The 24508-nt window shown below is 49.1% G+C and overlaps 2 protein-coding genes and 1 non-coding gene across 3 annotated transcripts; 1 reads left to right on the top strand and 2 right to left on the bottom strand.

The window, feature by feature from the left end:
* The first annotated feature begins 1332 nt into the window (after nucleotides 1-1332).
* Nucleotides 1333-1489, top strand: LOC116975677. The gene has a single exon (XR_004412689.1). It is a non-coding gene; the product is annotated as a U1 spliceosomal RNA (small nuclear RNA).
* Nucleotides 1490-10536: 9047 nt separating this feature from the next.
* LOC116974917 (C-X-C chemokine receptor type 2-like) lies at nucleotides 10537-11758 on the bottom strand. The gene has a single exon (XM_033023524.1). It carries the CDS (start codon nucleotides 11756-11758, stop codon nucleotides 10694-10696), a length of 1065 nt encoding a protein of 354 aa, XP_032879415.1. The 3' UTR covers nucleotides 10537-10693.
* A 7342-nt stretch (nucleotides 11759-19100) lies between these two features.
* LOC116974916 (equilibrative nucleoside transporter 2-like) lies at nucleotides 19101-23499 on the bottom strand (the record flags this gene model as incomplete). Its single annotated transcript, XM_033023523.1, is given in 5 exon segments — nucleotides 19101-19387; nucleotides 19390-19510; nucleotides 19512-19619; nucleotides 19621-19680; nucleotides 23116-23499. Coding segments are annotated over 5 exon segments (879 nt in total), but the record flags the coding sequence as incomplete, so codon positions are not given.
* Between the last annotated feature and the right edge of the window lie 1009 nt (nucleotides 23500-24508).

The raw sequence follows: 24508 nt of genomic DNA, 5'->3' as shown, positions 1-24508 counted from the left end.
GCGTGGCTCAGTCTCTGCAAGATGGGGGAGATAGAGGTCACGACTCTGAGCTGTGAATCAACTGAACACACTGAGTGTCTACTGAACTGTGAGTGTGGTGTTTACGTGGTGTTTTATAGTGTTTTCACCCTGCTTGAAATGGTATGAAACTGAATTTGAATGTGGTGGCCTTGCACCCTGCATGAAATGGCATGAAACTGCATTTGAATTTAGTGGCCTTGGACCCTGCTTGACATGGAATTTCAAGGAATAGCCGTGTCAACTGCCAGCCCACCAGTCGTGAGCGAGCTGCCAGCACATCAGGCTTGAGTGACTGAGCTGCCACCCCAAGAATCCATTTGGCCCACAATGTCCATACTAGCCCTCTGGAAATCCGTCCCTTCAGCCCACAACACCCATACTAGCGCTCCAGAAAGCCCCCCCCCCCCACTGGCCAGCAATATTGGAATTGATGGAGAGGTGGAATATTGCATTGAGGGACCAGCCCTCCCGTGTGAACATAGCACTTAGTCTAGTACATGATTACAATCCATCCGTCCACAGTGTACAGATACAGGATAAAGGGAATAACGTTTAGTGCAAGGTAATGCCAGCAAAGTCCGATCAAGGATAGTCCGAGGGTCACCAATGAGGTAGATGGGAGGTCAGGACCGCTCTCTAGTTGGTGAGAGGATGGTTCAGTTGCCTGATAATAGCCGGGAAGAAACTGTCCCTGAATCTGGAGGTGTGCGTTGGTTTTCACACTTCTGTACCCCTTGCCTGGTGGGAGAGGGGAGAAGAGGGAGTGACCGAGTTGAGACTGGTCTTTGATGATGCTGCTGGCCTTGCCGAGGCAGCGTGAGGTGTAGATGGAATCAATGGAAGGGAGGTTGGTTTGTGTGCGGGGATGGTGAGTCGGTGGGCTGAGGGGCCTGTGTCCACGCTGTGTCTAAACGAAACAAAACTAATACTAAACTAAGCCAAAGGGAAGTGCTGCTGTTGTTATTGAGACAAACAAGATTCCACAGCATTGCTTCTGATGCAATCACAGTAATGTTTGCAAATGTCAAAAACCACAAGGTGTGAAATAAGACTTCCTTCAGATTTGAATGAGGAAATAAATGTTCAAATGTATCCTGTGGAATAGGGGTCGGCAACTTACGGCCTACGAAATCATCCGGACCGCAGGCGTTTTCTTCTCTCGATTTGTTTTCGCAACCTGGGCGCTACAGCCAGTCCAGGGGCACGCAGCCGATCTGGGCACGATAGCCAGTCCAGGGGGCACATGAGCTGATCTGGGAACTGCAGAAAACTAATTGAAAAACACGTGAAAACTAATGAGAAAAACCACAGCAAGTGTCATGGCGGGGGAGGGGCGAGACCGTGATCAAAATGGTTCTCCCAGGACAAGGCTATCCCATTGCACTTCGGATGTGCTGACACCCGCAATGTTCCCAAATGCGGGATGCTCAACTGCAACATTTGTGGTGGTGAGGGACTGCGTTCCTGCTCAAAAATAAATTGGGGGGTGGGGATTATCAGCCATGAATGGCTGTGCTGGCTCGAAGGGCCGAACGGCCTACTCCACCTATTGTCTATTGTCATACTATGGCGATAGATGTGGCCCGCCATCTGCTCACAGACATGGGTCCTGGTCCCTATGCAGAACAAGGTTGCCGACCCCTGCTGTAGAAGTTGCAGGGCCTTCAACATTATGCAATTTAATATAGGGAAGTGTGAGGTGTTGCATTTTTCTGACCACTAACATGGTGCAGGACCTACACAGTGAATGTCGGCCTCTGGATAGTGTTGTAGAGCAGAGGGATCTAGGAGTACAGGTGCATGGTTCCTTGAAGGTCGAGTCGCAGGTAGATAAGGTGATCAAAAAGGCTTTTGGCACTTTGGCCTTCATCAGTCAGAGTATTGAGCATAGAAGTTGGGAGGTCATGTTGCAGTTGTATAAGACATCGGTGAGACCGCATTTAGAATATTGTGTTCAGTTCTGGGCACCGTGTTATAGGAAAGATGTTGTCAAGCTGGAAAGGGTGCAGAGAAGATTTATGAGGATGTTGCCGGGACTAGAGGGTGTGAGCTACAGGGAGAGGTTGAGTAGGCTGGGTCTCTATTCCATGGAGCGCAGGAGGATGAGGGGTGATCTTATAGAGGTCATAGAGTCATATAATCATAGAGTGATACAGTGTGGAAACAGGCCCTTCGGCCCAACTTGCCCACACCAGCCAATAATGCCCCATCTACACTTGTCACACTTGCCTGCGCTTGGTCCATATCCCTCCAAACCTGTCCTATCCATGTACCTGCCTAACTGTTTCCTAAACGTTGGGATAGTCCCAGCCTCAACTACCTCGTCTGGCAGCTCGTTCCATACACCCACCACCATCTGTGTGAAAATGTTACCCCTCAGATTCCTATTCAATCTTTCCCCCTTCACATTGAACCTATGTCCTCTGGTCCTCGATTCCCCTACTCTGGGCAAGAGACTCTGTGTATCTACCCGATCTATTCCTCTCATGATTTTACACACCCCTATAAGATCACCCCTCATCCTCTTGCGCTCCATGGAATAGAGACCCAGCCTACTCAACCTCTCCCTGTAGCTCGCACCCTCTACTCCCGGCAACATCCTCATAAATTTTGTCAAGCTTGACAATCTATCTATATTATTAAACCTCTGTTCTTGACCGCATTTGGCTTTCTGTGCTGCGATTTCCGAGAGAACGCCGCCACCTACGGCCGTCATTTTTGACCACCACGCTCAGAGCCCCCCTCCGCCGCATGTGTGCCGAGGAATTTTCCCGTCGATGAAAAATGACAGAGATATTAATGTTTTTACAAAATTCCCCATTCTCTCTGCTGCCCCCGCTGGCGGCAGGGGGGAGGGAGGGACTATAAAACCAGGAAGTGGTGTGCCTCAATTAATCTCTGCAAGATGGAGCTCTGTCAATTAGTCTCTGTCACTCTGAGCTCTGAATGACACTGAACAAATGTCTACAGCACTGTGAGTACCCTTAATTTGGTTTGAAAATGAAAATATGGTTAGAGGTAAAAAAGCACTGCCTGCAAATGGTTGTTTGGGTTGAAGTAAAAAGGCACTCTCTCTCTCCCCTCCTCCCTCTCCCCACCTCTCTCTCTCTCTCCCTATCCCTCTCTCTTTCTCTCTCTCTCCCCCCACTCCTCTCCCCCTCTCCTCTCCCCCCTCTCCTCCCTCTCCTCCCTCCCCCCTCTCCTCTCTCCCCCCTCTCCTCTCCCCCCTCTCCTCCCCTCTCCTCCCCTCTCCCCCCATCTCCTCTCTCCCCCCCTCTCCTCTCCCCCCACCTCTCCTCTCCCCCCTCTCCTCTCCCCCCCCTCTCCTCCATCCCCCCCCTCTCCTCTCCTTCCCCTCTCCCCTCTCCCCATCTCCCTCTCCCCTCCTCCCTCTCCCTCTCCTCTCCCCTCCTCCCTCTCCCCCGACCTCTCTCTCTCTCCCTATCCCTCTCTCTTTCTCTCATCTCTCCCCCCTCCTCCTCCCCCCTTTCCTCCTCCCCCCCCTCTCCTCTCCCCCCTCTCCTCCCCCCCTCTCCTCTCCCCCCCTCCTCTCCCCCCTCTCTTCTTCCCCCCTCTCTTCCTCCCCCCTCTCTCCCCCCCCTCTCTCTCTCCCCTCCTCCCCTCCATCCTCACCCTCCCTCCCTCCCCTAAACCCCCTCCCCTCCACACCCCCTACACACTTCCCTCCACAACCGCACGTTGGGGGAACAGACCCAACGGGTCTGCACTTGGTCTGGTATATTACTAAAAGTCTGATCTTGACCACTTCCCATTGTTCTGTATATTGATTTTAGAAACAACGCTGCCACTTATGGCTGTGATTTATGGCCATCTTACTCAGTCCCCCTCCGCTGTGCACGACATCCCATCGATGAAAAATAAAAATAGGAGAGGGGGGGGGAGAGGAGAGGGGGGGGGGGGAGGAGAGGGGGGGAGAGAGGAGGGGGGGAGAGAGGAGAGGGGGAGTGGAGAAAAACAAAAGAGTTATCAGTGTTTAAAAAATGTTGAGATTCTCTCTCCTGAAGGCCACGCCCTTCCGGAGGGACTCTAAAACCCGGAAGTGTTGAGTGCCTCATTCAGTCTCCGCAAGATGGGGAAAGCGAGAGGGTCACCTCTCTCAGTCTGAGCTGTGAATAACACTTAACACATGTCTACTAAACTGTGAGTGTGGTTTTACTGACCTTGAGTGCACTTAATGTGGTTTGAAAATGAAAATGTGGTTGGTTTGAAGTGAAGTACTGCAAATGGCTGTTGGTGGTGGAAACTTGACAACTTCCTGTTTGCACTGTACATTGATTTTAGATAAAAGTCACTTACGGCTGTGATTTTTGGCCATCCTACTCAGCCCCCCTCCACTCATCAGGTGCAGAGGATTCGTCCCATCAATTAAAAATAAAAGTGTTATTAGTGTTTAAAAAATGTTGAAAATCTCTCTCCTGTCAATCACGCCATGAAGGCTGCACCCCTTCCGGGTGGAGGGGGAAGGGATTATAAACCTCGGAAGTGTAGGTGTGGCTCTGTCTGCAAAATGGGTGAGGGAGAGGTCACGACTCTGTCTGAGCTGTGAATCAACAGATCACACTGAATGTCCACTGAACTGTGAGTGTGGTGTTTTGTGTGGTTTTATGGTGGTTTCACCCTGCTTGAAATGGTATGAAACTGCATTTGAATGTTGTGGCCTTGCACCCTGTTTGAAGTGGTATGAAACTGCATTTGAATTTGGTGGCCTTGCACCCTGCTTGAAATGGGATGAAACTGCATTTGAATTTGGTGGCCTTGCACCCTGTTTGAAGTGGTATCAAACTGCACTTGAATTGGGGGGCCTTGCACCCTGCTTGAAGTGGTCAGAAACTGCACTTGAATTTGGTGGCCTTGCACCCTGCTTGAAATAGTATGAACCTGCGGAGCTGGCCGAGTCCAGAGCGGGTGGAGCTGTGGTGGACGCTGCTGCGGCCCGACCTTCGGAAATTCGGTGGCTGCAACTGCGGGTTTGGCGGACGGCGGCGCCGGGAGCCCGCGGGTCCCTGGGGGGAGACCGCTTTTCGGGGCTTCCGCAACGGCGACTTCTCCCGGCCGAGTTGCAGGGTTGAAGAGCTCCTGGAGCGGGGCCTTACACCATCGCCCCGCACGGCTTGGAATGGCCACGGGACTGCTAGCGCACGCCGGGGGCTTTAACATCAAGACCCGGTGTGCGACCTTGCATCACCCGGCGTGGCTTTAATGGCCGCGGGACAATCACCATCGCCAGCCGGGGGCTTTGACTTTGACTCTGACATCGGGGGGGAGAGTGCAGTGGAGAGATAAGTTTTTTTGGCCTTCCATCACAGCAATGTGATGGATGTTTATGTAAATTATGTTGTGTCTTGGATCTATTTGTTTGTAATGTATGGCTGCAGAAACGACATTTCGTTTGGACCTCAAGGAGTCCAAATGACAATAAATTGAATTGTATTGTTGTATTGTATTGTAGTATGAACTTGCATTTGAATGGTATGAAACTGCACTTCAATGTGATCGTGGCTGATCATCCCCAATCAGTACCACGTTCCTGCCTTCTGCCCATATCCTCTGGCTCCGCTTTCTATAAGAGCCCTATCTAGCTCTCTCTTGAAAGTATCCAGACAACCGGCCTCCACCGCCCTCTGATGCAGAGAATTCCACAGACTCACAACTCTCTGTGTGAAAAAGTGTTTCCTCGTCTCCGTTCTAAATGGCTTACTCCTTATTCTTAAACTGTGGCCCCCTGGTTCTGGACTCCCCCAACATTGGGAACATGTTTCCCACCTCTAGCGTGTCCAAACCCTAAATAATCTTATATGTTTCAATAAGATCCTCTCTCATCCTTCTAAATTCCAGAGTGTACAAGCCCACCCGCTCCATTCTCTCAGCATATGACAGTCCTGCCATCCCGGGAATTAACCTTGTAAACCTACGCTGCACTCCCTCAATAGCAATAAATTTGTAGACCTACATAAACTATGTGTAAATATCTTCACATTGAGCATCCATATAACCTAGTTTGCAACTATCCTTGCGTTTGATGAGTTACGATTTCCCATTTTCTGCAAATTTAATCAAAAATGTAATAAAATATGTTACCGTTTTTACTTTATTTTGGCATTGCATCACATAAAAATAACAAATACTCATTGATATTTTATTTAATGGAACAACAAACTCAACAAAGTATCCATTCAAACTTCAAAGTATAGAATAGAATCTTAACAGAATACATCACTTCATAAATTGCATTTATATTTCTACAAATATGATATTTGTATTGTATTAAAACAAGGCGATACAGTTATATTAGCCATGAGAGAGTGGCTGTGGAAAAAATATCGTGAAAATTTCAAGCTTATATTTGCACAAGGACTCAGTGCCACACACACACCCATTTGTAACAGCTTCAAAAATTACACAATACAAGATTTCTGCGCGCACGAACTACTAACAATTAGAGGGAAAATTGGTCAGGACCGCTCCCTAGTTGGTGATAGGATGGTTCAGTTGCCCGATAACAGCCGGGAAGAAACTGTCCCTGAATCTGGAGTTGAGTTTAGTATATTGTCCCGTGTACTGATTGATTGATTGATTATACCTTTAATAATCCTTTACTGGAAATTACAGTGCCACGACAGCTTCAAGACAGACATAACACCACACATTTCCTCAAATGGCTTCCATACTTAACAAGTTAAAATACAAGTTAAAATACAAGTTAAAATACAATTAATTAAAAAAAAAGTGCAGTTATTTATGCGCATTATATAACCTTATAGCAGCTGGTAAACAGGACTTCCTATGTCTCTCAGTTTTGCACATTGGTGCAATCAGCCTCTGACTGAAGATGCTGCTCTTGATCACCTTCAGGGCATGGAGTGGGTGAGTGGGGTTGGTCATTATTGAACCCAGTTTGTTCAGAGTTCTGGCCTCTGCCACCTGCTGGACCGTTCGTTGCTCAGCCCCGACCACTGAGCTGGCCTTCCTGATTAGCTTGTCCAGTCTGTTTTTGTCCGTTATGCGGGCGCCATCTCCCCAACAGGCCACAGCAAAAAACAGAGCACTGGCCACCACTGAATGGTAGACACTGCACAGTAGGGGTTGGCAGATGTTAAATGACCTCAGCCTCCTTAAAAAATACAGTCGGCTTTGTCCCTTCCTGTACACCGCCTCCATATGACACTTCCAGTTCAGCTGTCAAGCTGCACCCCAAGGTACCTGTGGTTAGCGACCACCTCCACCTCAGTGCCCTTAATGGTGATTGGTGTTGCTTGAGTCCTCCTCCTCCCCCTCCTGAAATCCACAACTATCTCCTTGGTTTTTTTGGTGTTAAGATGGAGGTTATTGTGTGCACTCCACTCCACAAAGTTACTTATTATGTCTCTGTACTCCTCCTCATTGCCCCCTTTAATGAGGCCGACAACAGCTGTATCATCCGAAAACTTCTGCAAAAAGCAGCTGTTGGTGTTATATTGAAGATCCGCTGTGTAGATGGTAAACAGGAACGGAGCCAGCACAGTTCCTTGTGGAGCCCCTGTGCTGCTCAAGATGGTGCCCGAGACACTGTTCTGTAGGCGCACGTACTGTGGTCTGAGGGAAAGGTAATCCAAACACCACAGTACCAGTGATGGATCCACTTTCATCTTCTCCATCATCTCCTCTAGCAGTCGGGGCTGAATTGTATTGAAGGCGCTTGAGAAGTCAAAAAATGTAATCCTTACAGATGCATCAGTAGTGTCCAAATGTGTGTACACCCTCTGCAGCACTGTACAGAGGTATAGTGAAAAGCTTTTGTTGCGTACTAACCAGTCAGCGGAAAGACAATACATGATTACAATCGAGCCGTCCACAGTGTACAGATACAGGGTAAAGGCCTATCACTACTTTTTTTTGCATTCCTTTATTTTCTTTGTTCTATATCTCTCTATTTGAATGAAACGAAGCGATAGGATAGAACTTTATGCATCCCCAGAGGGAACTTGTTCTCCCGACAGTCACAACACACCACACGATACACGAAAACGTGAAATTAACATTAAATTTAACATGAAAAAAAATAAAAGCGACTGTTGGCTGGTTGTTTGGTGATCGTATGCACAGCGCCTTCACCGGAACGTACAAACAAACAAACAAACAAACAAACACAGACTTATCCCCAGGATTCTAAACTAGAGTCGTCGTTCCCCCCCACCCCCCCACCCCCACACTGGATCCCTCTTTGCTCCCCCACCATCCCCCACGGAGGTTCCCTCACGCCGGGACCCCATTGTCTTCCTCTCCCCCCCCACGCTCATCAACATCGGGAACATGTTTCCTGCCTCTAGCGTGCCCAAACCCTTAATAATCTTATATGTTTCAATAAGATCCCATCCCTACACCTTCTAAACTCCAGAGTGTACAAGCCCAGCCGCTCCATTCTCTCAGCATATGACAGTCCCGCCATCCCGGGAATTAACCTTGTAAGCATTATTTTATCTGATGAAAGTTTCCATGTTGCAAGACACAGCTGCAACATTGCCCATGCAGAACAATCTGCATTTGTTCGAAAGTTAGTTCAGCATTTGTGGAAAGAGAAGCAGCGGTCGCGGAAAATCTCAGCGGGTCAGGCAGCATCTGTGGAGGGAAATAGACTGATGACTCTTCGGACTTCACACTCGAAGCCTTGTCTGCCTATTCCCTCCACAGATGCTGCCTGACCCGCTGAGTTTAGTTTAGTTCAGAGATACAGTGCAGAAACATGCCCTTCGGCCCGCGGAGTCCATGCTGACCAGCGATTCCCGCACACTTACACTATCCTTCACACACTAGGGACAATTTTACATTTATACCAAGCCAATCAACCTGCAAACCTGTACGTCTTTGGAGTGTGGGAGGAAACCGAAGGTCTTGGAGATTGTTGCGAAGAATTGCAGCAGGATCTTGATCGATTGGCCAGGTGGGCTGAGGAATGGTCGATGGAATTTATTACAGAGAAATGTGAGGTGTTGTGCTATGAGACGTCTGACAAGGGCAGTGAATGGTCGGCCTCTTTGTAGTGTTGTAGTGCAGAGGGATCTAGGAGTACAGGTGCACGATTCCTTGAAGGTGGAGTCGCAGGTTGATAAGGTGGTCAAACAGGCTTTTGGTGCTTTGGTCTTCATCAGTCAGAGTATTGAGTATAGAAGGTACACAAAAAAGCTGGAGAAACTCAGCGGGTGCAGCAGCAGCTATGGAGCAGCATCGTTCCATAGATGCTGCTGCACCCGCTGAGTTTCTCCAGCTTTTTTGTGTATCTTCGATTTTCCAGCATTTGCAGTTCCTTCTTAAACATATTGAGTATAGAAGTTGGGAGGTCATGTTGCAGTTGTATCAGACGTTGGTGAGGCAGCATTTAGAGTATTGTGTTCAGTTCTGGGCACCAGGGTACAGGAAAGGTGTTTGTCAAGCGGGGAAGGAATGGGTGATGTTTTGGGTCGAGACTCTTCTTCAGACTGAGCGTCGGGGGAGAGGAAAACGAGATATGGAAGGGTAGGGTGTGAAAAACGAGATATCAAAGGGTGTTGATTTTTTTTTAATTTTAATGATTTTTATTAGAAGCAATTGTACAAGAATAAAACATTCGGCATGTAAAATTATACAATTCTTGTACAGCTTAAATTTTAACCTGAAAATGAGGGAGAAAGAACAAGAGGAAAAAAAGTGAAAAGATAAGACCCCTAGGCTACCAAAGTAGTGTGGCCATAGAGTGAATAAAGATATAAGAGAAAAGAACAAATAAATAAAAAGAATAGGAAAAAGAAAAAAAGAAAAAAGTGGAGATATACCTGTCCCTCATTCCCCCCCCACCCACCCCCCCCCCCCCCCAATCAAAGGGGGTTGATGAAGGAAAATGTAGACTAGATCATTGTTAGCTGGCTAGAAGGAATGGGTGAGGTTTTGTGTCCGGGTCCAAGGTACTCAAGCACTTTGAGGAATCTGAAGAAGGTGCCTTGCTATTCTTGCTATTGAGGGAGTGCAGCGTAGGTTTACAAGGTTAATTCCTGGGATGGCGGGACTGTCATATGCTGAGAGAATGGAGCGGCTGGGCTTGTACACTCTGGAATTTAGAAGGATGAGAGGGTATCTTATTGAAACATGTAAGACTATTAAGGGCTTGGACACGCTAGAGGCAGGAAACATGTTGGGGGAGTCCAGAACCAGGGGCCACACAGTTTAAGAATAAGGGGTAAGCCATTTAGAACGGAGACGAGGAAACACTTTTTCACACAGAGAGTTGTGAGTCTGTGGCATTCTCTACCTCGGAGGGCGGTGGAGGCAGGTTCTCTGGATACTTTCAAGAGAGAGCTAGATAGGGCTCTCACAGATAGCGGAGTCAGGGGATATAGGGAGAAGGCAGGAACGGGGTAATGATTGTGGATGATCAGCCATGATCACATTGAATGGCGGTGCTGGCTCGAAGGGCCGAATGGCCTACTCCTGCACCTATTGTCTATTGTCTAATGCTGAGAACTATATTCTGCACTCTGTATCTTCCCCTTTGCACTACCTATTGGACTTGAGTTTGGCTTGATTGTATTTATGTCCAGTATTATCTGGTGTGTTTGGGCAGCTGCAGAACAAAGCTGTTCCCTGTACCTCGGTACACATGGCAATAGTAAAGCTGAGCGTAAAGAGACGTTGCCTACGTGGTCTAAATGGTGGTTGAGGTTTGGCCGGAGATGGTGTACGATTCTGATCTCCTGAAATCGGCAGTTTCACTTGTCTTCATGAGTCCTACATCGGTCAGGATCTTCACCAGGTTCTTCCTGAATTTCACCCCGATGAATGCGTAGAGGATTGGGTTGATGCAGCTGTGCGTGAAGCCCAGGGTTTGGGTGGCGGACAGAGCCCTGTCCAAGTGGTCGCGTTTGGGGCAAGAGTCTTCGATGAGTTTGCTCCTCATCAGCGTGTCGACCAGCACCGTGACGTTGTGGGGCAGCCAGCACACAAGGAAGGCCAGCACCACCGCGATGATGACCTTCATGGCTTTCTGCTTCTGGAAGCCCTTGGTCCGCCACAGTTTCCACACGGTGACGGAGTAGCAGAAGACCATGGCGGCCAGCGGCACGAGGAAGCCAATCACGTGCCGCAAGAACCTGGTGGCGGTTCTCCAGATGTCGGCCGATTGTCCGTCGAGGATCTCGTAGCACAGGGTCCTGGCACCGTGGGTCCACTCACCCTTGTAGAGGACGGGCAAGGACAGGAGCAGGGCCACGAGCCAGACGACGGCACACACCAGTTTGACCATCCATGACCTATTGCGGCCGTGCGACTGGGCAGAGCGGACAATAACCAGGTAGCGGTCCACGCTGATGCAGGCCAGCAGGAGGATGCCACTGTAAAAGTTCACCTCCTGCAACATACTGATCACCTTACACATGGCGTCACCAAACACCCAGCCAGACACGGCGTCCACTGCCCAGAAGGGCAGGGTGAGGGCAAAGAGCAGGTCGGCCATGGCCAGATGGAGCAGGTAGACGTCCGTGGATGAGATGGAGCGGTGGTTGAGAAGGATGACCACCAACACCAACAGGTTCCCCGTCACGGCCAAGAGACACACCAGGCTGTAGACCACGGCCAGGACAACGCTGATGGAATAACTCGGAACCATTGGTTTGCACGGAGACGCATTTGCATCATATTCATATTCTCCAGTGTAATTTTCAAAAATGTAATCGAAATCCAAGTCACCAAAGTTGATTTTCTTCGAAATCATATTCTGAAACATAGAGCGTAGAGAGTTTTATTGTCATGTGTCCCAGATAAGACATTGAAATTCTTACTTGCTGCAGCACAACAGACAATAGACAATAGTTGCAGGAGTAGGCCATTCGGCCCTTCGAGCCAGCACCGCCATTCAATGTGATCATGGCTGATCATCCCCAATCAGTACCCTGTTCCTGCCTTCTCCCCATATCCCCTGACACCGCTATCTTTAAGAGCCCAATCTAGCTCTCTCTTGAAAGGATCCAGAGAACCGGCCTCTACCACCCTCTGAGGCAGAGAATTCCTCAGACTCACAACTCTCTGTGAGAAAAAGTGTTTCCTCGTCTCCGTTCCAAATGGCTTACACCTTATTCTTAAACTGTGGCCCCTGGTTCTGGTCTCCCCCAACATCGGGAACATGTTTCCTGCCTCTAGCGCGTCCAAACAGAATATGTAAACATAATACAAAATGGAAGATAAAGGTTCAGTGTGTCTATGGACCATAGACCATATATACATAAACCATATACAACCATAGACCATATATAAATATTGCACGATAAATAAACAGATATAGTAACACTGTTATGGTTCAGAGCTTATTTGATATCATGTTTAATAGCCTGATGGCAGTGGTGAGATGAGTGTGTGGCCAGGATGGTGTGGGTCTCTGATGATGTTGGCTGCCTTTTTGAGGCAGCGACTACGATAGATCCCTTCGATGGTGGGGAGGTCAGAGCCGATGATGGACTGGGCAGTGGTCACAACTTTCTGCATTATTTTCCGCTCCTGGGACGGAATTAGGATTTCAAATGACATTCACTATGTGGCTAGTGTTTATCTTAAGAGGACTAGGCACCTGAAGGTGGAGTCGCAGGTAGATAAGGTGGTCAAAAAGGCTTTTGGCATTTTGGCCTTAATCAGGCAGAGTATTGAGTATAGAAGTTGGGAGGTCATGTTGCAGTTGTATAAGACGTTGGTGAGACCGCATTTAGAATATTGTGTTCAGTTCTGGGCACCGTATTATAGGAAAGATGTTGTCAAGCTGGAAAGGGTTCAGAGAAGATTTACGAGGGTTTGCCAGGACTTGAGTGTCTGAGCTACAGGGAGAGGTTGAGTAGGCTGGGACTCTATTCCTTGGAGCATGGGAGGGTGAAGGGTGATCTTATAGAGGTGCACAAAATCATGAGAGGAATAGATTGGGTAAATGCATAGAGTCTCTTGCCCTGAGTAGGGGAATCGAGGACCAGAGGACACAGGTTTAAGGTGAAGGGGAAAAGATTTAATCGGAATCTGAGGGATAACTTTTTCACACAGAGGGTGGTGGGTGTATGGAACGAGCTGCCAGAGGAGGTAGTTGAGGCTGGGACTATCCCAACATTTAAGAAACATTTGGACATGTACATCGATAGGACAGGTTTGGAGGGATATTGACCAAATGCAGGCAGGTGGGACTAGTGTAGATGGGACATGTTGGCCGGTGTGAGCATGTTGGGCTGAAGGGCCAATTAGAATACAAACACAGGGATGTAACGCTGAGGCTCTATAAGGCGCTGGTCAGGCCACATTTGGAATATTGTGAGCAGTTTTGGGCCCCGTATCTGAGGAAGGATGTGCTGGCTCTGGAGAGGGTCCAGAGGAGGTTTACAAGAACGATCCCAGGAATGAGTGAATCAACATGATGAGCGTTTGTCGGCACTGGGCCCGTACTCGCTGGAGTTTAGAAGGATGAGGGGGTACCTCATTGAAATTTACAGAATAGTGAAAGGCCTGGATAGAGTGGATGTGGAGAGGATGTTTCCACTAGTGGGAGAGTCTAGGACCAGAGGGCACAGCCTCAGAATTAAAGAATGTTCGTTTAGGAAGGAGATGAGGAGGAATTTCTTTAGTCAGGGGGTGGTGAATCTGTGGAATTCATTGCACTAACACTATCCTACACACATAGAAACATAGAAACAGAAACATAGAAAATAGGTGCAGGAGGAGGCCATTCAGCCCATCGAGCCAGCACCGCCATTCATTGTGATCATGGCTGATCGTCCCCTATCAATAACCCGTGCCTGCCTTCTCCCCATATCCCTCGACTCCACTAGCCCCTAGAGCTCTATCTAACTCTCTCTTAAATCCATCCAGTGATTTGGCATCCACTGCCCTCTGTGACAGGGAATTCCACAAATTCACAACTCTCTGGGTGAAAAAGTTTTTTCTCACCTCAGTCTTAAATGACCTCCCCTTTATTCTAAGACTGTGGCCCCTGGTTCTGGACTCGCCCAACATTGGGAACATTTTTCCTGCATCTTGCTTGTCCAGTCCTTTTATAAATGTATATGTTTCTATAAGATCCCCCTCATCCTTCTAAACTCCAGTGAATACGAGCCTAGTCTTTTCAATCTTTCCTCATACGACAGTCCCGCCATCCCAGGGATCAATCTGGTGAACCTACGCTGCACTGCCTCAATCACAAGGATGTCCTTCCTCAAATTAGGGACACTGAGGACAATTTACATTTACACCAAGCCAATTAACCTACAAACCTGCAGTCCTTTGGAGTGTGGGAGGAAACCAGAGCACCCGGAGAAAACCCACGCAGGTCACAGGAAGAACATACAAACTCTGTACTGACAGCGCCCGTAGTCAGGATCGAACCAGGGTCGATGGCGCTGTGAGGCAGCAGCTCTACCATGCTGCCCCTGTAACTTGCACTAAACGTTATTCCCTTTATCCTGTATCTGTACACTGTGGACGGCTCGATTGTAATCATGTATTGTATTTTCGGTGGGCGGCGCGACTCTCGTCAGCAGCGCCCTCTGCAGTCCGTCTGTGTTTTATTATTTTTTGTCTCGTTTTTATGTAGTTTTTGTTATTTTTTTTGTTGGGGTATGTGTGTGTGGGGGGGAGGGGGTAACTTTAAAATCTTTCCCCTGCACGGGAGACCCGACCTTTTCTTTGTCGGGTCTCCGTTGTCGTTGGGGCTGCAACGTGGAGCGGCCTCCAGCAGGAACGACCTGGGGTTCCAGCTGCGGAGCTGCCGACTGCTCACCGTCACGGGGCTGGCCGAGTCCGGAGCGGGTGGAGCTGTGGTGGACGCTGCTGCCACCCGACCTCCGGAGATTCGGAGGCTGCAACTGCGGGTTTGGCGGACGGCAACGCCGGGAGCCCGCGGGTCCCTGCTGGGAGACCGCTTTTCGGGGCTTCCGCAACGGCGACTTCTCCCGCCCGAGTTGCGGGGTTGAAGAGCACCTGAGCGGGGCCTTACAGCATCGCCCCGCGCGGCTTGGAATGGCCGCGGGACTTTGCGAGCGCACGCTGGGGGCTCTAACACCAAGACCCGGTGCGCGACCTTGCATCACCCGGCGTGGCTTTAATGGCCGCGGGATAATCGCCATCGCCAGCCGGGGGCTTTGACTTTGACTCTGACTCTGACATCGGGGGGGAGAGTGCAGTGGAGAGATAAGTTTTTTTTGCCTTCCATCACAGCGATGTGATGGATGTTTGTGTAAACCGTGTTGTGTCTCGGGTCTTTATGTTTTGTAATGTATGGCTGCAGAAACGACATTTCGTTTGGACCTCAAGGGGTCCAAATGACAATAAATTGAATTGTATTGTATTGTCTTTCCGCTGACTGGTTAGCACGCAACAAAAGCTTTTCACTGTACCTCGGTACACGTGACAATAACCTACACTGAACTGAACTGACTACACATCCTCCATTGCCAGAGTGAGGCCACACACAATGTGCATCATGTTCCATTTGAGTTACTTAAGGGCCTGCCCCGCTTGGCGATTTTTTTGGCGACTGCCGGCATCATTGACTGAGGTATCAGGCCATCGAAATAGTCGCGGCGGTGATGACATATTGATGCGATGACGTGTTTCCTCAAGTGTCGCAACATTTTTTTTTGTCACCGCTGGATTTTGAAATGTTCAAAATCTTTCGGCGACCCTGATACATCAGTCAATGACGCCGGCAGTCGCCGAAAAAATCGCCAAGTTGGACAAGCCCTTAACCACCTAATGGCATGAATTCACCAAATGAATTCTCCAAATTCAAATAACCACCTTTCTCATTACTCCACTCCTGATCCCAGTCACAAGATCATAAAGTGAGTGCTAGGAGCAGAATGAGGCCATTCGGCCCATCAAGTCTACTCCGCAATTCAATCATGACTGATCTATCTCTCCCTCCTGATCCCATTCTCCTGCCTTCTCCCCGACACCCGTACTAATCAGGAAACCAAGCATCACAGCACGGTTTGGGAACAGCTCCGTCCAAGACCCGCAAGAAATTGCAGCGAATTGTTGACGCAGCCCAGACCGTCACACACACAAACCAACCTCCCTTCCATCGCCTCCATCTACACCTCACGCTGCCTCGGCAAGGCCAGCAGCATCATCAAGGACCAGTCTCACCCCCGGTCACTCCCTCTTCTCCCCTCTCCCATCGGGCAAGAGGTACAGAAGTGTGAAAACGAACGCGCACCTCCAGATTCAGGGACAGTTCACATTTTCCCCATCACCGAGTATGTTTGCTCTCCTCCCAACCCCATCCCCAATTTCCCTTCTATCCGTCCATCCCGTCATCCTCCTGTTCACCCCCCCCCCCCCCCCCCCCGTTACCCCCCCCCCCCCCCCCCCCACCCCCGGCCCCTCCACCCACATCCGGCTTCACTGGTCCTAGACTCTCCCACTAGTGGAAACATCCTCTCCACATCCACTCTATCCAGGCCTTTCATTATTCGGTAAGTTTCAATAAGGTCCCCCCTCATTCTTCTAAATTCCAACGAGTGGCCTACTCCTGCACCTATTGTCTATTGTCAAAGGGGCGAAGGTATCGTTGTGCAGTCACGTGGATATCTAGGGGTTATTTCCATGTATGAACCTTTCTGCACGTTCCCTTCTAGTTACATCATGTGTTACAACACCATTTGCGTTTCACAGACAACTTGGTTTATTTCCACTGGGTACACACGCGAGGCAGGCTCTCATTCCGCCCAGATCCACATCTCTCGTCACATCTATTGCACAGATGTTCCTGGCAACCCCCGGCCCATCCACCCACATCCGGCTTCACGTTTAACTCCTCCTATCCGTATCTGACGCCATTTTGTCTCCTTCTCACCTCCAGCCTTTGCAACCTTCTCCACCCATCTGCCCCTAACCACCCCCCCCCCCTCATCTCTATCCACCTATCACTCGCCAGGCTTTGTCCCGCCCCCACCTCTCTCTTCCAGCTTACTCCCCCCCCCCCCACCTCCACCCCATAAGTCTGAAGAAGGATCCCCGACCCGAAACGTTGCCTGTCCATTCCCTCCACAGATGCTGCCTGACCCGCTGAGTTTCTCCAGCACTTTCTGCTTTCCCTCATCACCCTGTCTCAAATGGGAACGGGCTTACAGTAGCTGACCCATCCCAGCCGTGTGGAACGGAACTGCAGGTGCTGGTTTTCACCGAAGATAGACACAAAAATGCTGGAGTAACTCAGTGGTTCAGGCAGCTTCTCTGGAGAGAAGGAATGGGTGACGTTTCGGGTCGAGATGAAGTCTGAAGAAGGGTCTCGACCCGAAACGTCACCTATTCCTTCGCTCCAAAGACGCTGCCTCACCCGCTGAGTTTCTCCAGCATTTTTGTCTACCTTCAACTTTTCCAGCATCTGCAGTTCTTTCTTAAACATTGAATGGCAGTGCAGCCGAATGACCTACTCCTGCACCTATTGTCTATTGAAAGTCTCCATACCTTCTCCAGAGTTCTGTGCTGTCTTGCGACTGAATCTTGTGCTGATGCAGCTGCTCTCTGGACCGTTAGTGCAAAATGTTGCCAGGAAGTTCTGTGCAATAGATGTGACGAGAGATGTGGGTCTGGGCGGAATGAGAGCCTGCCCCGCGTGTGTACCCAGTGGAAATAAACCAAGTTGTCTGTGAAATGCAAATGGTGTTGTAACACATGATGTAACTAGAAGAGAACGAGCAGAAAGGTTCACACATGGAAATAACCACTAGATATCCACGCGACTGCACAACGATACCTTCGCCCCTTTGGACAATAGACAATAGGTGCAGGAGTAGGCCATTCGGCCCTTTGAGCCAGCACCACCATTCAATGTGATCATGGCTGATCATCCCCAATCAGTACCCCGTTCCTGCCTTCTCCCCATATCCCCTGACTCCGCTACTGTTAAGAGCCCTATCTAGCTCTCTTGAAAGTATCCAGAGAACCGGCCTCCACCGTCCTCTGAGGCAGAAAATTCCACAGACTCATAACTCTAGAGTGCTGACATGGATAGAGAAGTGGTTGGCAGACAGGAAATAAAGAGTAGGAATTAACAGGTCCCTTTCAGAATGGCAGGCAGTGACTAGTGGGGTACCGCAAGGCTCGGTGCTGGGACCGCAGCTATTTACAATATACATCAATGATTTGGATAAAGGGATTCAAAGAACCATTAGCAAATTTGCAGATGACACAAATCTGGGTGGCAGTGTGAACTGTGAGGAGGATGCTATGAGAATGCAGGTGACTTGGACAGGTTGGGGGAGTGCGCAGATGCATGGCAGATGAAGTTTAATGTGGATAAATGTGAGGTTATCCACTTTGGTAGCAAAAACAGGAAATGGCGTCAAGTTGGGAAAAGGGAAGTACAATGGGATCTGGGGGGGTCCTTGTTCATCAGTCTATTAAAGTAAGCATGCAGGTACAGCAGGCAGTGAAGAAAGCAAATGGCATGTTGGCCTTTATAACAAGAGGAATTGAATATAGGAGCAAAGAGATCCTTCTGCAGTTGTACAGAGCCGTAGTGAGACCACACCTGGAGTATTGTGTGCAGTTTTGGTCCCCTAATTTGAGGAAGGACATTCTTGCTATTGAGGGAGTGCAGCGTAGGTTTACCAGGTTAATTCCCGGGATGGCGGGACAATCAACCTGGCGTGCACATTTATATAAGATCAAATAGAACAAGTTGTCCTACAACTTTAGGCTGTGCACGCCACTCGCAGAAGAAGAACATAAGGGGAAAGTATACAGTTAATGGCAAGATCCTTAACAGCAAAGATGTACAGAGGGACAGAAACATAGAAAATAGGTGCAGGAGTAGAGGCCATTCGGCCCTTCGAGCCTGCACCGCCATTCAATATGATCATGGCTGATCGTCCAACTCAGTATCCTTGGTTCTTGGTTTCTTGGTCCTCCAAAATATTCCAAATGGAATTTAAACTGGAGGTGGTGAACTTGATGAGGAAGGAGAGAGGGGAAAGAGGGGGAGGGAGAGAGAGGGAGGGGAGAGAGAGAGAGAGGGGGGAGAGAGGGGAGGTGGAGAGAGAGAGGGGGGAGAGAGGGAGGTGGAGAGAGAGAGGGGTGAGAAAGAGAGGGAGGGGAGAGAGAGAGGGGGCGGGAGGGGGAGAGAGAGGGGAGTGGGGGGGAGAGGAGGGGTAGTAGGGAGAGCTTCAGACGCTGAACCTGATGAGGAAGGAGAGAGCCGCTCCCAGTGCCAGCCCCAGGGCCAGGAAGAACGCCATGACTGCGCCGCCTGTCTCAGCATCACGGGGAGACACTTGTTTGGGGGCGTAGCACATACAGAGGGTGACCAGGTGTCCATTGGAGAAGGCGAAGGCCACCATGAAGACCATGTACCAGGCGTCGTGGAGGAAAGGGGCATCGGGGTAGAGCCCCCCCCCCCCCTCACGTTACAGAACACGAACAGCGGGATAAACTCCAGCCGAGGCAGGATGTGATAGAAGACCATTGTCATCAGGATCACAAGACAGGGGGTGATTAAAATATCCCAAGGCCATCACTTCCTCATCAGACCCACATATTTTGGCAAAGATGGAGGCCAAGGCTGTGCAGGTCCCTGCCACGCCCTGGCCACTCATGAAGACACCAGCTGTACTTGGCCGGTAGAAGCCCAATCAATCCGAACAACCCCTGCAGGACCGCTCCAAAAGAGTTGCATTTCAAGTTCAAGTTCAAGTTCAGGTTTATTGTCATGTGTCCCTGATAGGACAATGACATTTTTGCTTTGCTTCAGCTCACAGAACATAGTAGGCATTGACTACAAAACACATGAATAAATAAACTGATAAAGTGCAAATAACAAATAATGGGTTATTAATGTTCAGAGTTTTGTCCGAGCCAAGTTTAATAGCCTGATGGCTGTGGGGAAGTACCTATTCCTGAACCTGGTCGTTGCAGTCTTCAGGCTCCTGTACCTTCTACCTGAAGGTACACAAAATTACTGGAGGAACTCAGCGGGTGCAGCAGCATCTATGGAGCGAAGGAAATAGGCGACGTTTCGGGGCGAAACCCTTCTTCTGAAGAAGGGTTTCGGCCCGAAACGTCGCCTATTTCCTTCGCTCCATAGATGCTGCTGCACCCGCTGAGTTCCTCCAGTAATTTTGTGTACCTTCGATATTCCAGCATCTGCAGTTCCCTTTTGAACATTCTACCTGAAGGTAGCAGGGAGATGAGTGTGTGGCCAGGATGGTGTGTGGGTCTTTGATGATACTGCCAGCCTTTGTGAGGCAGCGACTTCGATAAATCCCCTCGATGGAAGGAAGGTCAGAGCTGATGATGGACTGGGCAGTGTTTACTACTTTTTGTAGTCTCTTCCTCTCCAGGGCGCTCAAACAGAACCCATCCGGGTTCCGGGTCACTGCTCGTGCGGTCGAACGGTCGGTGCAGAGAGTAGCTTTGAATGTTTGTCTCTTCGTTACGTTACGTGAGTTGTGAGAGTGTTTTGTTTCGTTTTAAGTACATCGGGTATCGATTGCTGCCGTATAGTTCAGTACTTTTGTGGTGTTTTGTGCGGGCGCTGCCACTACCTCACACACACACCGGACCAACGAGCTAACGTTAATTAGCCAGCTAGCTTTTTGCGTTCACTGCTCCAAAGTATGGACTTCACATGGACACTATGGACTCTTATGCTTCTACTGTTCGTCTTGGATTATCTGCCCACTGCATCATATGGATATACTCTTCCGGACAACCAACGGATTACTTACTGCAGGGACTTTTTACTTCAGCTGCATTTTCACTCTCACCAAGCCCCTGCCATAGACAAGTTGCCGGAGGAGCTACAATGTAAACTCCCAACCGACCGGACAGGCACCCTGCACAACAATAGAAAGAAGGTAACGAGACGGGGGAGGAAGAAGAAGGGTGGAATTAAGGCAAGACTTAGGCGAGGAGAAAGTAAGCACCGTGCACTTCCCTCAGTAATCCTTGCTAATGTGCGCTCATTGCGTAACAAGACTGATGAACTGCAAGCTAACGTTTTTCACATGTATGAATACCGGACTGCTTCCATTCTTGCTTTCACTGAAACATGGCTGACTGGGAGTGACAACAGTGACAGCATGCACATAGATGGCTTCGGGTCTCCTGTAAGGTTAGACCGTGATACTGAACTGACTGGCAAGCACCATGGCGGTGGTGTCTGCCTCTACATCAATCCACGCTGGTGCAAAACAGTTGTTGTCAGAGAAGAACTGTGCAACCCTGACATTGACCCTGACAACTCTTGGCTGTCTCCCTGCGTCCCTTCTACCTTCCCAGGGAATTCCCACAACTGTTTTTCATTCTGGTTTATATCCACCCCAGAGCAAATGCATCCACTGCTACGGAACATATAAGAAATATGCTCGACAGACTCGAACTGATATCTCCGGACGCCCCCAAATTCATCATGGGTGACTTCAATCACTGTTCAATTGACAAGTCACTTAAAGGATTCTACCAGTATGTCAACTGCACCACCCGTCTAGGGAAAACACTGGACAAATGCTATGGGTCAATCCCAGACGCCTACAGAGCCGTCTCCCTCCCTCCCCTAGGCTCTGCTGACCACAGTAGCATACTGCTCGCTCCTGCCTACACACCTGTGGTAAAGAGAACAGAGAAAGTCATCAAGGACATCAAACAGTGGACACCGGACAGTATTGACAGGCTTCAAGGGTGTTTTGAAACCACAGACTGGAATGCCCTCATATCCTCCTCCACCAACATCAGTGAGCAAGCGGATACAGTCTCAGCATACATCACTTTCTGTGTAGACAATATTATCCCCTCCAAGAAGGTCACAATCTTCCCTAACAATAAACCCTAGATGACTAAAGATCTAAAAAACATATTGAATAAGAAAAAGAGAACATTTTTTACCGGTTCTGAAGCTGAGAAGAAGGAGGTAAACAGAGAGGTCAAGCGGGCCATAAAAATTGCCAAGCTGAAATACAAGAACAAAGTGGAGCAGACCTTTGGAAAAGGGAACCTCCGTGCGGCTTGGCAGGGCCTTAAGAACATGGCAGCAGTGAACTCTGTCTCTACCAGCCACAAGCCCATTCAGGTAGCAGGAAGCAGCTTCACTTCACTCCCGAATGATCTCAACTCCTTCTACACCAGATTTGAAAAGGACAACAGCACCCAGCTAGAATCAATCGTCTCCACACTCAGACCTGATGACTCCGGCCTCAACATCAACACATCAGAGGTGGTGAGAGCCCTCAAAAGGACTAAAAAGAACACAGCTCCAGGGCCAGACAACATCTGTGGGTGGACCCTATGGCACTGAGCTGAGCAGCTGGGAGGTGTGTTCCAGCATCTGTTCCAGGGCTCTTTGACCAGCAGCACAGTCCCCGCGATGTGGAAAAACTCAACAGTGATTCCCATCCCAAAGAAGGGCACCACCAAGGTCCTGAATGACCTTAGACCGGTGGCTCTCACCTCCCTGGTCATGAAGGCCATGGAGAGGATCATCAAGGAGCACATCACCAAGGCAACTGGCTCGATGATGGATCCATTGCAGTTTGCTTACCAGGCTGGCAGGGGTGTCAATGACGCAAAAATATTCATCTTAAACACCATCCATAAGCATCTGGAAATCCCCAAGACCATAGCCAGACTTTTGTTTGCAGACTTCTCATCAGCATTCAACACCATGCAGCCACATATTTTGGCTGAGAAGCTCATCACCCGCTTCCACCTCAACCACCAACTCACTCTGTGGATTATAGACTTCCTCACCAACAGATCACAGAGGGTGTTGGTGAACCACACCTTGTCCGACACCCTCTTCACCTTCACTGGCTCTCCACAAGACTGTGTTCTCTCCCCACTTCTCTTCATTCTCTACACTGGTGACTGCAGATCCACCCAGCCAAACTGCCACTTTGTAAGTGCTTTGAATTGAATTGAATTGAATTGAAATTGCCGAACCAAGCCACGATGCAACAGGTCAGCATGCTCTCTACTGTGCACCTGTAGAAGTTAGAGAGAGTCCTCCTTGACAAACCGACTCTCCGTAATCTTTTCAGGAAGTAGAGACACTGATGAGCTTTCTTGATAATTGCATCGGTGTTCTCGAACCAGGAAAGATCTTCAGAGATGTGCACGCCCAGGAATTTGCGTTTTCACCATCACGGCTGTGACCAAGAACAGGATAAAGATCCCAAACAAGCTGCCAGCAATCCGCAGTATCTCCGAGACCCTGGGGTACAGGATGGAGTTGAGGCAGGTGAACATCAGCAGGGGCAGCATGGAGAGCAGCGTCATCCAATTCCCAAAATGACAGGGATCCTCGACATTCCCAGTGGAAATCCCGGCCAGCGAAGTATTCCCAGCGAGGCGCTTCTCGAAATAGGGAATAGCGGTGATAAAGAAATTCCATGGCAGCAGCGTTCCCAGTCCAAGGACAAAGAAAATAACCTGAACGACAAAAAACTTGTCATCTGGGCACTGCTTGAGATCTATCGTCCAGGGCCAGGGTCAGTCAGCAGCGTCTGGGAGTGGAGAAGGAGGAGAGAGGGTGAGCGGGGAGGAGGGGAGAGGGTTAAAGCAACATCACCAGTGACTGAGTCATCACTCCATGCATGGGGGAGGGGGAGAGAGAGAGAGAGAGAGAGAGAGAGGGAGAGGGAGAGGGAAAGAGAGAGAGAGAGAGGGAAAGAAAGATAGAGAGAGGGGAAGAAAGTACCTGCCTTCTCTCCATACCCCCTCATCCCTTTAGCCACAAGGGCCACATCTAACTCCCTCTTAAATATAGCTAATGAACTGGCCTCAACTACCTTCTGCAATGGAAGACATTTAAACACTGCATGGATGAACTACAAAATTGTTCATCCCAGTTTGGCAAAAGAATAAATCAGGGAAGGTAGTGCATCCGTGGATAACAAGGGAAATCAGGGATAGTATCAAAGCGAAGGATGATGCGTACAAATTAGCCAGAAAAAGCAGCATACCGGAGGACTGGGAGAAATTCAGAGACCAGCAGAGGAGGACAAAGGGCTTAATTAGGAAAGGAAAAATAGATTATGAAAGAAAACTGGCAGGGAACATAAAAACTGACTGCAAAAGTTTTTATAGATATGTGAAAAGAAAGAGATTAGTTAAAACAAATGTAGGTCCTTTGCAGTCAGAAACGGGTGAGTTGATCATGGGGAACAAGGATATGGCGGACCAATTGAATAACTACTTTGGTTCCGTCTTCACTAAGGAAGACATAAATAATCTGCCGGAAATAGCAGGGGACCGCGGGTCAAAGGACTTGGAGGAATTGAGTGAAATCCAGGTTAGCCGGGAAGTGGTGTTGGGTAAATTAAATGGATTAAAGGCCGATAAATCCCCAGGGCCAGATAGGCTGCATCCCAGAGTACTTAAGGAAGTAGCTCCAGAAATAGTGGATGCATTAGTAATAATCTTTCAAAACTCTTTAGATTCTGGAGTAGTTCCTGAGGATTGGCGGGTAGCAAACGTAACCCCACTTTTTAAGAAGGGA

Source organism: Amblyraja radiata, chromosome 7 (assembly GCF_010909765.2).
Source record: "Amblyraja radiata isolate CabotCenter1 chromosome 7, sAmbRad1.1.pri, whole genome shotgun sequence".
Classification (NCBI taxonomy): Eukaryota; Metazoa; Chordata; class Chondrichthyes; order Rajiformes; family Rajidae; genus Amblyraja; species Amblyraja radiata.
This window is presented reverse-complemented; position numbering and strand designations above follow the sequence as displayed.

What these genes read in the sequence shown, in the direction of transcription:
- LOC116974917 (XM_033023524.1), bottom strand. Translation starts at nt 11,758, where the DNA reads ATGATTTCGAAGAAAATCAACTTTGGTGACTTGGATTTCGATTACATT.